At 38.1% G+C, this 13,124-nt stretch overlaps 1 protein-coding gene across 1 annotated transcript in view; it reads left to right on the top strand.

Annotated features, from left to right (window-relative positions):
• The first annotated feature begins 3,153 nt into the window (after positions 1-3,153).
• The window catches only part of ttll11 (tubulin tyrosine ligase-like family, member 11), a 31,561-nt gene continuing 21,590 nt past the window's right edge, over positions 3,154-13,124 (top strand). Inside the window, exons 1-3 of the mRNA XM_084746444.1 lie at positions 3,154-4,229; positions 10,625-10,724; positions 11,658-11,791. Coding sequence (XP_084602570.1) covers positions 3,705-4,229; positions 10,625-10,724; positions 11,658-11,791 — 759 coding nt within the window. The 5' untranslated portion in view covers positions 3,154-3,704. The remainder of the gene's footprint in view (positions 4,230-10,624; positions 10,725-11,657; positions 11,792-13,124) is intronic.

Raw genomic sequence — 13,124 nt, forward strand, 5'->3', positions numbered from 1 at the left:
ACAGACTCTCATACAAGCCCCATCCTGCTTTTGTTTTCTAATGCATTATTTTGAGAAGCACACTCATCTGGTTAGACATATTCTCAGGGCACTGCCTATGACTTTATTTGTAATATAACCTCTAAGTAAATAATTAGTTTTTGAAAGGGTTTCACAGAATACTCTTTTGTCTGTCCCTAGTAGAGACGGAGAGTCAAATTGTGACACAGTGTGATAGTTTTTGTACAACTGTAAATATTAGTGGAACGTTGTTGTTTCCTGTGTATAAATGAATCTGAAGCAGAGATAAGATGGAATAATACATACCGTATATACAGTAGCACTGAAGTGTTCCTCCTGGTGTTGATCTGATATTGATGTATTCGACTCGAACTGAACAGACTGGAGTTGTAAAGGACAATCAGACGTGATTAAACTTGAATGAACTTCTAATCCATGAATAAGTTTGGTCAGACAATTGATTTTCAACACATTGTGATAAAAATTGCATTTGTCTCAACTGGGTAGCTGGTGTTCAGATGTTCCCATAATACCTCAATCAGCTTTGTTTTTTTCTGTTTATTTACTCATATAGACATTTTTAAAATATATCGGTGCAATAATTACAAGGGAATATGAAGGAGAGTTACCATAAAACCATCCAGTGGAATTTTCCACACATCATATTACATATAATAATTACAGTATTGTAATTATCCACAATTTATATGTACCTATCAATAAAACTGAACTATTAAAAAAAACTGTTTAAACCATTTGTTAAATACTAGATGCTGACTGGTCAATTACAGCTTTCTAAGGTCTGTTATTTTTATATAACAGACCGCTGCTATGAGTACCAGAATGTTACCATGGACACAGTTCTTATCATAGACTCTGGGGGAGCATTGTAGACATTTTTTAGATTAATATTATGTCAAATTATTGTTCTTTTAAGTATAGCTGTGTAATGAGCAGGATAATCTTGAATCCTGCACCACCCTGTTCGCGTTTATTTTGCAGTAATGATGTGATCACTGTACACTATCCCTTACATCACACAGCTACTTATGTGGGGAAAACCAGACACAAAATACTAATTTTGATCGAACGATTTTATTTATTAGAAAAATGATTTTATTTCTCCTCCAGAAATTATGATCAGAACTGTGTCCATAGCAACAGTCTGTTCCTCATAGAAATGGTCTGTTTATACAGAAATAACAGAATAAGAGCTTAGAATGCTGTAATTGACCAATCAGAATTGATTATTTAACAAAGCCGTGAAATAAACAAAAATGGTGATTCATTCATAGTCATGAGACACACACACACACACACACACACACACACACACACATTAGAGCATACACTCATGTGATATGATTTAGAATTTTCATAAGACAAGGCAGATAAAGGAAAGAATAAACACAAGCAATGACTAACAGAAAGAAACAAACAGTGTTCATAGAAGGCCTTTAGATTTGTATGACAAAGGAAACATTGGTTAATATTACTTAGATCCAGCTTATATAGGCAGTCCATATGGAAAATACTGCTTGGAGAGAAGAAGTGATTTCAGTGCTCTTTTAAACTGCTGTGGAGACAAATTGAGAAAATGTGAAGGCAGAAGATTTCATATCAATATAGTGAAATATTGAGATATTATTATGATTTCTTGAAGTATTGTCAAGTGAGCACTTGCTGTGTTTACAAGACTCATGAACACACAGGTGAGTTACTGTCATTTTTCATGTCTTTTCAGCAGCTAAGATTGTCGTGAAGCTGTAGGGGCCTACAAACACGTTAGTCAAAAATATTTTTGTGAAATCAGTCTGAGATGACAGAGTGTGCAGGAGCCACTGCCAGAGAAACTGGTGTTAAAAACAATGTCAAAAAAAGTCTACAGTGTTAGACTAGCCTTAATTTTACTTATAGATCAGTCTATTGCATGTTAGACCATTTCACAGAAATAAAGACTGACTAACTGTAAGCCAAAAAAAGCCTGACACCTTACCCCCATGCTGAATCATGGTTAAGACCCATGTTACCATGGTAACAAACGCCACCAACTGTGGCACCAAACAACAAAGTCTATCTTTGTGAAACCAGCCCCTGTTTTAAATAGGTCAAATTACAGCAATTATTTATGAAAGTCTGGTTAGTACAATAAACAAGTGAAAGCACATCAATGATATTCACACACAAAAAACAAACAGGACAGTTTTAATGACAAAAAACAATGATTTGATCAGAATATTTTCCCTGATTATATCCTTTAACGAGGATCCATTGGTGGGCAAGTCTGATGCCAGCAGCCGTGGTAATTCCAACAACTCCAATAGCATATCTTAAAGTTGCCGCAGTTAAAAAGCTCGTAGTTGGATCTTGGGAAGGGGCTGGACGGTCCGCCACAACGATGCCGACTAGCGATCCGGTGGCGTTATTCGCCATGACCCGCCAAAGCCGAAACTGAAGTCTTTGGGTTCCGGTGGGAGTATGGTTGCAAAGCTGAAACTTAAAGGAATTGACTGAAGGGCACCACCAGGAGTGGAGCCTGCGGTTTAAGTCGACTCAACACGGGGAACCTCACCTGGCCTGGACAGGGAAAGGATTGACAGATTGATGGCTCTTTCTCGATTCTGTGGGTGGTGGTGCATGGCCGCATCAGCGACCAAAGCCATACTTGGGGGGGCTCCGCCAGGGCGCAGTCGCCGGGCTCTCCCGGCCGGTCCACCCCGGTTCACCGGGTTTTCCCCACTGACCGATTGGCAAGCGTGACCCGCCATCAAATTCATATTTTGTGTCAAATTATTTGTATTTTCTGTACATAAACATGTAACAAGCAAGATAATGTACAGTGAGCAGGTTGTTATTGTGAAATAAACATTTTCCCTTGCATACATCACTACATTGTGCAAGTGGAGAGTATGACTGAAGGTATGATCTAAAAGAATTAAATGGGTATTTTTCATTTTGTCTCGACTTTAAATGTTGTATTCATGCCTGTGGAGCAGCTCTGAGCAGTTGGAATTCCCCCAACACAGTTTCACAAAATAGGGGCCCCTCAACAACAGTTTGCCCAGAGCCCCTAAACAGCTATGAACAGCCCTGCTCAAACCAGATGGAGGCTGGGCACCGGGCTGCTCTGCCTTCTGCCGTTGCTGAGCTACTGCTGTGCTTCTTAACAACACAAGGAGGATAATACACAAAGAGAGACAGCAGAAGACCGTTGACATCAGTACAGCGCCGGTGACAGTTGCTAGAGAAGTAGCTAGATAACGGTACACGTAAGGTAAAGTCTGTAACGAGTCAACTAAAGGATAACCGTTCTAGAAGCATATGTTAGCTAAATGAAGTTTGACAGGCTAACGTCAGGTTTAGCTAGCTCCAGTGTTGGCTACAAGTGCTGCCACTAGCAGCTAGCATAAGTCAACGGGCAGGTTGTGAGAGCCGATAGCCCTTTGAAGTAGACGGCGTTAGCCACCGTTAGCCTGACTTGCCAGCCGTTAAGTTAAATAGCTATAGCTATATAACGTTTGAGGCTGTGAGCATATTTCTACGCTAAATAACCTGACAGAAATATAATGGCTTTTACTCTTTAATTAGCCATTTAAGCTAGCAATGCGTACTACATTATTTCAGCCTCACGTTAGCTCGCCGGTGTCGGATTATCGCACTGTGTGGTGCCCTGCCCAGCAGCGTCACTCATAGCATTTCACATAATGAGCGATCATTATGTAAAAGTTAAGGTTCAACTCGGGCAAATGAAATCACTCGGCGAGGATGCAGAGAAGGAGGGCGTGGACGCAGAGGAGCAGGTCCCGGTGTCCTCTCCACCTGCTACCGTCTCACCGGACCCCTCCAGCATCACCATACCCGGCAGAGATGCATCCAACATCACTGCCAAACACAGGGGTAGAGGTCGTAGTAAGCTGGTGAAAGATGACAAGAACTCTTGTGGCATAAACATATCAGATCTGTCACTGCACGGGTCTGGGAGAAACTTAAATAGATTAGGGCATGAGCGGACACTTCACATCAAAGGGACCGGAAAGATCCTGCAGGGCAAATCGGAGAATAATGGGAATTATGTGACCATCCATCCATCCAAAAACATGCAAGAAACACGCCGTGAGGAGGGATTCAAACTTGCAAGGAAGAGGAGACCAGTGACGGTGGATACTGCAAAAGCCAAAACGTCGTTGGAGGCGCTGAAGTTGAGCATCAAGCAGCTGAAGTGGAAAGAGGTGCGCTGCATGAGTTTCTGTCTTGTGCTTTTGCTGTTTGTCTTTGAGAACTGCTGTTCATCCATGTTCTGTGCAGATTTCGTTCCTAGGAAATATTTTGGAGTGAACAGCTTGATTCAGAGAGGATCCCTGGCGTCAGCTAAGGCATTGACCATAACTGTGCCTAGACAGAAAATATCTGTCTTAGGCCTAGCCTAGCCCCCCTGCTGTGGACAAGGTCAAAAAAGAGCCCATCCAAAAAAAAAAAATCACCATCACATTTTGTATGCAATATTCTACTGCTGCCTTGATTGATCACTTCATTTTTGTTATTATGACTTTGGTGTTTTAAAAGGTTAGTTTAGATTAACAGAAGTCATACAATAGCCCAAACAAACTAATAAATCAAGGTAGTGGGAGACCATCAATTTCCATTTTCTGCTGGTTTTCTTTAGGGAGTTTGGTTGCTTTGTAGACAGTGATATTTGGCTTATATAATTGCACTTTCTCGTCAGAAAAGATTGTCTGATAGCAAGTTAAAACGCTGAAAATAATCTAAACATAGCAAACACTAACACTGATTACACTTTTTAGGTGGCCCTTTTTTAATGAGGCTAAACTATGTTTTTCTGCCAACCCTGCCCACCAAAGTACTACTGTAGGTAATACACTGACTACAGATAAGTACCTCATACAACCCCATGTCAACAAATCCAAACTGTCCCTTTAATGATAGGGTAAGCAATTCTGGAAAAACATAGTTGATTGTTAAATCTCATTCCTGGGTGATCGAATGCCGCTGCCGAGCCACTCCAACCTGACGTCCTCAAATGTCTTGTTTTGTCCACAACACAAAGAGTGTCAGTTTATTTTCATAGAGGAGTAAAGAAACCAAGAAATACTTACATTTAAGAAGTTGGAATCAGAGTATTTTGACTTAAAAATTACTCAAAGCAGCTAATCAGTTTTCACTATAGATGGCAATTAAGTTAATAGTTGACAACTAATTGGTTAATTGTTGCGTCTATAGAAATGATTGCTCTTCACTCAGTGTCTTTTTTTTGATTGATTTAAATTTTCTGTTTTTCTCTTACTATATCATCTTGAGACAGGCCTGTGGGTGTGATGAGCTGCATTTGGGTTGGAGAGGTCAAAGATAAGCAAAGACTGCCTCAAGTGTCTCTGTGCATAAAAAGAGACTCGAAGAAAAGGCCAAGGCTGCACATTTTCTACAGTTTTCAAGGATATTAATCTGTATTGCATTACTACAATCTGAGATAACTTTTACTAAGCATTTAACAGCCAGTAACATATAATAGAACCTTAACTGCAACATCCTATAAAGATTACTGTAATGGACAATTAAGACAGGGTTAAAATCGATTTGGCAATGATGACATCAGTCAGCCTCTCCCTTGACAATCTATTTTCTCTGAATAGGGCTTTAAAGTAGATTATGTAATAGTTTGCCTGTGTGTTTCTTTTATTTATTATCCAAGAGCTGGAATTTTATGAGAGGCAGTATCTCTGGCACAGTGTCAGTCACAAAGCTATATTTTTAGATGGTTAGCAGTCTTATGTGTTGTGCGCCTTTTGAATTTAAATGATCTTGTGAAGATGTGGTTGAGCTAATATTTATATTAATATAATCTATGGAAACTGTTATAAAAACACAAGCTTTTTATATTAAGGGCTGCAGCACCTTTCTAGCAGTTAGACAGCCATTTAAATTGATTTATGTATAATGCAGTACTGAAGGTGGCCAAATTGATCATTCAGAAAGGGGACAGAAGATTTGATAGTGGGAAGTGGTGGTTGTGAATTCACAAAGACGTGGGATTGTTTCTACTTGTCTAAGCATCAATTGTTAAATATTACCATCCATTAAATGTGGCATGTGGTAAGCTAAAAGTCAAGCACCGTAAGGCTTCCATGCTATAATAGTCTTGTGAGTCCATCATGCAAGCTATATAACCTGCATAATATGCAAAACTTTGTATTTCATAACATGTGGTATAAGATGAGTTGTGAATGGAGTCAACCATCTTACTTCAAGTACTGTCTTCAGTGTTTTCCATGACTAGATATTTAGAGTAGATCTGCAACAATAAGTCGATTAATTAATGGACAAATAATTAGGTATGGGTTTTGATAAGACTTTATTGACACCAATGCCATTATCAATTCTGCTCATTGATCTGATTCTTTATTGATTCCTTTATTGATTCCTGAGCTGGCTGTAGCCATCTGAAATCTAATTTAAGTCCATGTTGTATAGAGAGGTGTTTCAGTATATTGCTGGTGTTTCCATCTTTACTGAAATATTTATTTTACAGATATTACAACTAACACTTTTGTCATCTTTTTTCATAAAATGAAGCCACTCTTTCTACTGTTTCTTCCTATCTGACATTAGTTGTTCTTGTTGAAAGTTTCCAACAGCATAGACACCAATAAGTTTGACGTCATTGTTTTGAAATGTGCAACTATCAGACATCCCACCATCGATAAAAGGAATTTATAAACTTGGAGGCATACAATTCCCAGCGCTCAGATTATTTGAAATCGTCTCTCAATTCTCATCCCTACAGATAATCAATTCCCAACTATTTTGTTAATCAGTTAATCATTGTTTCAAGCAAGTAAAAATGTTGATATAAAAGTTTGATGGTTACAGCTTCACATACAGGAGAGTTGGCCACCTTTCCTTTTCGTACATAATATTAAATTGAGGATTTTAGGGACTGCCGTTGTAGTATTGTCACTGTTTTCAGATGTTTTATAAAGCAAACCATTAATCAATTAGGCTAATTGAGAAAATAATTTGCAGATTAATTGATAATGAAAATAATTATTAGTTGCAGTTTTAATTTAGAATATGATGATTTGACTTACTTGATTTACAACATACCCCTGTCATAGTTCGAAGAATTAATTGATTGAAAACTTGGCTCATTATTCCATATATGACAATATCACCTTTAACTCAGTGTATAAAATTGCAGAAGATTGATGTGGATTGAAAGTTGTTCTAAATGCAAGGCAGCAAACTTTAAAAGATTTATGAGAGAGCTAATTGATCTAGTCCTTCTTACTGTGAGCCACAAACACCATCTGGTCAGTTTGAATTGGATGCAATTAATACCTGCAATCAGCCATTATTAACGTGGCCTCCATTATGCATGAACAGTAAAGAAGGGCAATGAGAGGAGTCAGGTGAAGTAAAGACTACTTATCACCAGTGACCACGCAGTGACACTTAAACCCTTCCAGGCCTGCCATCGGAAACGGCAGACCGTTTGGAGGCCTATACATTACCACGCTTTGTCCTCTCTTTGTCCACCCCCAACAAAGTCAAGGGTGCTATAGACCATGTGCCATTCTGATAGTACCTGTCAGCATCATCGAAGAAGTTGAAACTCCACTAGCCTTTACTGTATTTGTTTGTCAATCATGAAATTAAAATTGATTGGTGAAAATCCCTTTATCGAGTATGTCTCTACATCTGCAGTATTTTTGGGCCTGAGAGGCATTTGTCAACTGACTTTCAGCATATGGCATTCTACTAAACAGTGTGAAATGATTAGCCTTAAGCTCCTCTAATCCAATAAACTGCTAGTCCTCTTTGAGGCAGAGAGAGAACGGCTGAAGCCTGGGGGTCTGACTGACAGCTGCAGAAAATGAGACTAATAACCGTGCATTTAATCATGGGTTTGGTATTTTGATTTGGATCCTATAGACTAAGCTGACAGTTTGAATTAAAGCACATTATTTTCTGAAAGCTCTGCCACCCAGAGGCAGACTTACAGCATCAAAAAAAATGATAACCTGGGCAGGATTCAACCTCAATGTTTTTTCAATCAGAAATCTACTTGCCCAAATTAGTTTTTACTCAAATATGAATATTTTCTGGTTTCTTTAGTCTTTTAAAAAGAAGAGAAATAGCCACATTTATGCAACTTAAAATAGCATTTTCTGCCATTTTTGGATGAAAAATTACTTTAATGGGCTATCCTTCTTGTTGAGCCTTGGACTTTATAGCTGGAAATACAGTATAAATGCTATTTACTGAATGCCTGACAGATAACCAGCAAGTTGAAATATTGTGTATGTGGCTACATTTTGTAGCTAAAATTGATTACAGTGTCTCTTGCCTGGCGTCAGTGAGCAAAGCATTTTCATTCACAAAGTGGCTCAAAAAACGTGCTGAAGTCCGGAACAATGGGTTGAATGTAGGGGTGCAACTAACAATTATTTTCATTATCGATTAACCTGACGATTATTTTCATGGTCAGTCAATCTCTACTGTAATTATACAAAATACTCATCACAATTTCTCAGATGCCAAAGTAACAAAAAAGAAGAAAGGAGAAAAAAAAAGGTTGTATGTGGTCCTATCTTTACCCCTCTAAACATACACAAGAAGGCTATGTTGGGGCCTGATCCTGAGAAACTGCTTAAATTAATTTAACACCCTTCCCTCATGCGATTAGACAGTTATACACTGGCATCTCTGTGGCAGTATTTATAGCAGGTCTTGGCTGTCCAACAGGGTTTCCCTGTTTCACACGCTCTCATGCTAACTCATTAATGAGATGCAGCTCTGTCAGAGATCTGTCCTGTAGCTTGGCAGCAGGGTGGGGTCATATGAGAGTAGAATTTAGGAGTGGTGACGACATACTGCTAACCTTCCAGTACAGCTCAATGTGGAGTCTTGGTATAATAAATTTAAAGATAGACACCATGTCAACATTCTTTTCAACTCAATGTTTATGTTTTGAAACTCAGATATGAGCTGTGTCATGTCATTATATATTAACCATGAGCTGGGTGGAAATCAGCAAGTGCATCTTTAAATTATTCAGGTCAGTTTCAGCAGGTTATGAGGATGCAGAGTACCTGCACAGACCATAGTGTACATAGATGATTTTTGGGATGAACACAAATGTGTTATGTTGTGTTAATGGTTGTTTTTCTTAAGCACATATAATCAGAGGAAAAAATGCTGTATGGATGTATTGGACATATCTTCTCATTCAGTGTTTTTTCTTTATTTGTCTACATTGTAGATTAATACTGAAGCCATCAAAACTGTGAAATATGGAACTATATGGAATTATGTAGCAAGCAAAAATGTGAAAACAAGGCAAAATATGTTTTATATTTTAGATTCTTAAAAATCAAAAGACTTGCAAACTGCCCTCTGCATTTGCAATCAAGTGTTTAGACTCATTTTGCTTTTTTTGTCAACCCATGGCCTTCTGCTACGCACCTATTGACCTACAAGTGTGCAAGAGTTTTTTGGTCTTTTATATTTTAGATTCTTCAAAGCAGCCACCTTTTGCTTCGGTGACGGCTTTGCACGCTGTTGGTATAATCTTAACCATTTCCTCTAAAAATAAAGAAAAAACATGTAATGAGAAGTGTGTCCAAACTTATTTTTAACAGCATTATACTACTCACACTGTATGGATGTGATATTGTTATCATTGCTGTATAACCTGGCTCAAGTTAAACCATTTTTAAAACATGAACAAGTACATACAGAGCATGGATGCTATAGAACATGACTTAATCATTCCAGGAAAAATATTGGCGTACGGGACGCTGCTGGGAAGTAGCAATGTCCTGTTTCAAGGTTACATCAGGGCTCTACATGAACTTTTTTGCTCATAGCACTGGTGCTACAGAGATTGAAAATGTGAAAAAAAATTGTAGCACAAGCCATAAAAACTATAGCAGGAGCATAAAACATATGTTACCATCTCTATAAACCACAAGTCGAGCAGTTCATCACTTTAACAGACGTGTTTATATTAAATTAATATTGATCATACAAAATAAATTTGTAAAGGGGTTTTGTTCTCTGATTAGTGATTTACTCAAACAAATCTGGGAATATGTTTGTTGTTTGAATGCAACATTCTTAAGATATTGGAAGGAATACATTACATTATTTCTAGTAGACCATTTCTTATTTTACAAGTTTAATTCTTCACATTATTTTAGTGTTAACTCACAAACTATTTTAATCTGCTTTCCTTGCTTTTCCTTCCAGTTCTTGCACTACACACACACACACACACACACGTACACCTCCAGTATGTCATAGCACACACACTGTTGAGTAGAGGTGTAGAGGACAAAAGCTGTGCTTGGTGCCAGTAGGATTGCCTCGCTCTCTAAATCCTTTTATAGTATCACCCCACTCGTTTCCCAGCTCATCACATCACAACACGCACTACCTACCAACTTAAGGCAAGATTATCCGTGCGCTTGGATTACCAAGGACACACACCTTACCAGTGTCCTGAGTCATACTAACAGATTAAGCCTTAACTCAAATTTACAGATGTTTTTTTTAACGTTCTTATCATTATTTGTGTTTGCTTGCTGTTTTCTCTCCCTTCCTGTAGTTTCCCTTGGGAAGACGAGCAGCCTGTGATATCTACTGGCACGGCGTTTCCTTCCATGACAATGAAAATATCGTCTCAGGGCAGGTCAACAAGTTCCCAGGTACTTCACCCATTCAGCCTTGTTCCTTTCCTATAATCAGTGTTTGAAATTAAATTTTCTCCTCAGTGTCCCACAACTGTCCCAAATTCTACTTTTGTTCCAGACTCTACAACCACTATCTCAAACTGAGGTTGTTTTTTGTTCTTAATGCTACTCATTAAACGACTCCCTAAGACAATAGGTTGGACACAGTTACATAAATCTAACAGTAGAATTATTACGTAGACATATTAGATGAAATGTAAAAGTACAAATGTATTGCAGTAGTTGATGCTACTGCAAACATGCTGTTTTTTGATGGATACATGTTCTCTGAGCTAAAAACAGCACAAACATGCAATGGAACGTAACACAATGTCTTTTTCAGAAAGTCACTACAAATGTAAACATATACATATGCAGCATTAATGAGTAACTCACATTATATTTCTATATCATATGATGTTAATTTATATGTTACACAGGCGCTTTGGTGGGTGAATATTCAGAGTTGAGTCATATGTTTAGCTGGACAGGTTTCCTGGCACACGTCAAAACATTCCACCCACGTGAGTGACAGTGAATGATGATGAATGATCGAATGAGCCAGTGATTAATATGTCACTTTATTAAATTTTAATGTTTTTACAGATTAATGTTTTCATGTCGTGGCAATAATCTTTATTACTTCAGCGATTCTAAAGTTTATTGTATTGCTAAGAAATTTACATCCACATTTACATCACTGGAGTCTCCTTACCTGCATTTATCTGACACCATATGATACTTCAGTGGTGAATGTAATCATGTGGAAACTTCTTGATATTGAGAACCTTTGATAGATACTAGATAGATTTTTCCCAAAGCAATAAAATATCCTTCAAAGACTGTTTTTTATTGATATATTACCTGTCAGTCTCTTGTATCTCTGAAACAGTGCTTTGTGCATTGCAGGAATGATTGAAATGCTAAGGAAGATTAACCTGAGTCGGGCAATGCGGACTATGCAGGAGCTGTTCCCAGAAGAGTACGACTTCTATCCCCGTTCCTGGATCCTGCCTGAGGAGCACCAGCAGTTTTCCACACAGGTATAGTTGCTTAACTTCATAACAAAAGTGCTCTGATACTGGACATGATGCATGGAGGTTTTCTTTGGTGAAGTGAAGTAAATTATTGCGCTTCTGTATTTTTGTGCAGTGAAACATGGATACCTGTTGTCGGAGTAGAATTCAAGCTGTTTCAGAAAATGTTGTATTGACTGTAGATCACAAGCATAAGTTGACAAAAGATAAGAGGTGAGTGTATGTGTAAAAAGGACACTGAAAAATATCATCAAGTGTTCTGTTTTTTTAAAATTACCCTATATTAAAACAGGTCAAAGAAGGACAGAAATAGGGGGGACAAGAGGGCAGCTTAAAACATACAAAATACAAATGCAAAAGTCATGCAACGGATACAATGATACTACAAAATAAATAGCAATATTCAGAAGCCTTAAATAAACTAAAACGGACACAATTAACTAATAATTAAAGAGCTATTTAAATATTAAATTCCTTAATTTAACTGGACCTTTTTCACAGCAGACATTTTGACTTGGTCAACAACATAACACAGGTGTTACTAATAATAGTAATAACAATGGCTACATTCCATTTAAATGCCCCACTAGGCCATGCCAGCAAATCAACATGCATAACCACATGACCCTGTACATGGAACACTTAAATGTAATGTAACCATTTTTCATGTCATAAATTACACCTGTGCTTTTTCTGCAATCACAAGTCAAAAGAGGTATTTTCCCTTTGCAAATCATTCAAAGGCTTTGTTCAGACTGCAGGCAGATCAGATTTGTTTGTCAGATCAGATCTGTAAGACAGACTGCCACACTGTTATTTGCAAGTGAGCAGATCGGATTTGTGTGTGCAGATATCACCAACCTATTTGCATGGATTTTCTGTGCTTTCCAACTTGGAAACATGAGAAATGGGGAGAGCCTCTACAGAAGCCTCCTCCCAAAGTGCCAGCAGACAATTTACTTCAACGTCTGACTGCTGTTCTCTGTTGTCCTTACTGCTCTGCCAGTAGTGCCATGATTCCTGCTCAGGCTGTGCTGATAAACTCCCACCAGGTTTTGACATTGCAGCTGTGTGTCGCATTATGAGTGGTGCAAAATTGATTGATTTTATTTGGATCTCTTTTAGCACACACGACCAAGCAGTGACAATAACGGTATTTTAAATGTTGTAAAAGAAAATGCCTTGAGAGTTTTTGTGATTTTTGTATACCCTTGTCAAACAAACTAGTTTTCAGTCCAGGAAGTGCTCTTGCCCAGACATTGTTTGACCTCCAAATGTAGTTTGGATCCAATTTGTAGTCTGAGCAAAGCCTAAATAGCTGGAGCTGAAAACATAAAGT

Source organism: Lutjanus erythropterus, chromosome 20 (assembly GCF_056507025.1).
Source record: "Lutjanus erythropterus isolate fLutEry1 chromosome 20, fLutEry1.hap2, whole genome shotgun sequence".
Lineage (NCBI taxonomy): Eukaryota > Metazoa > Chordata > Actinopteri > Lutjaniformes > Lutjanidae > Lutjanus > Lutjanus erythropterus.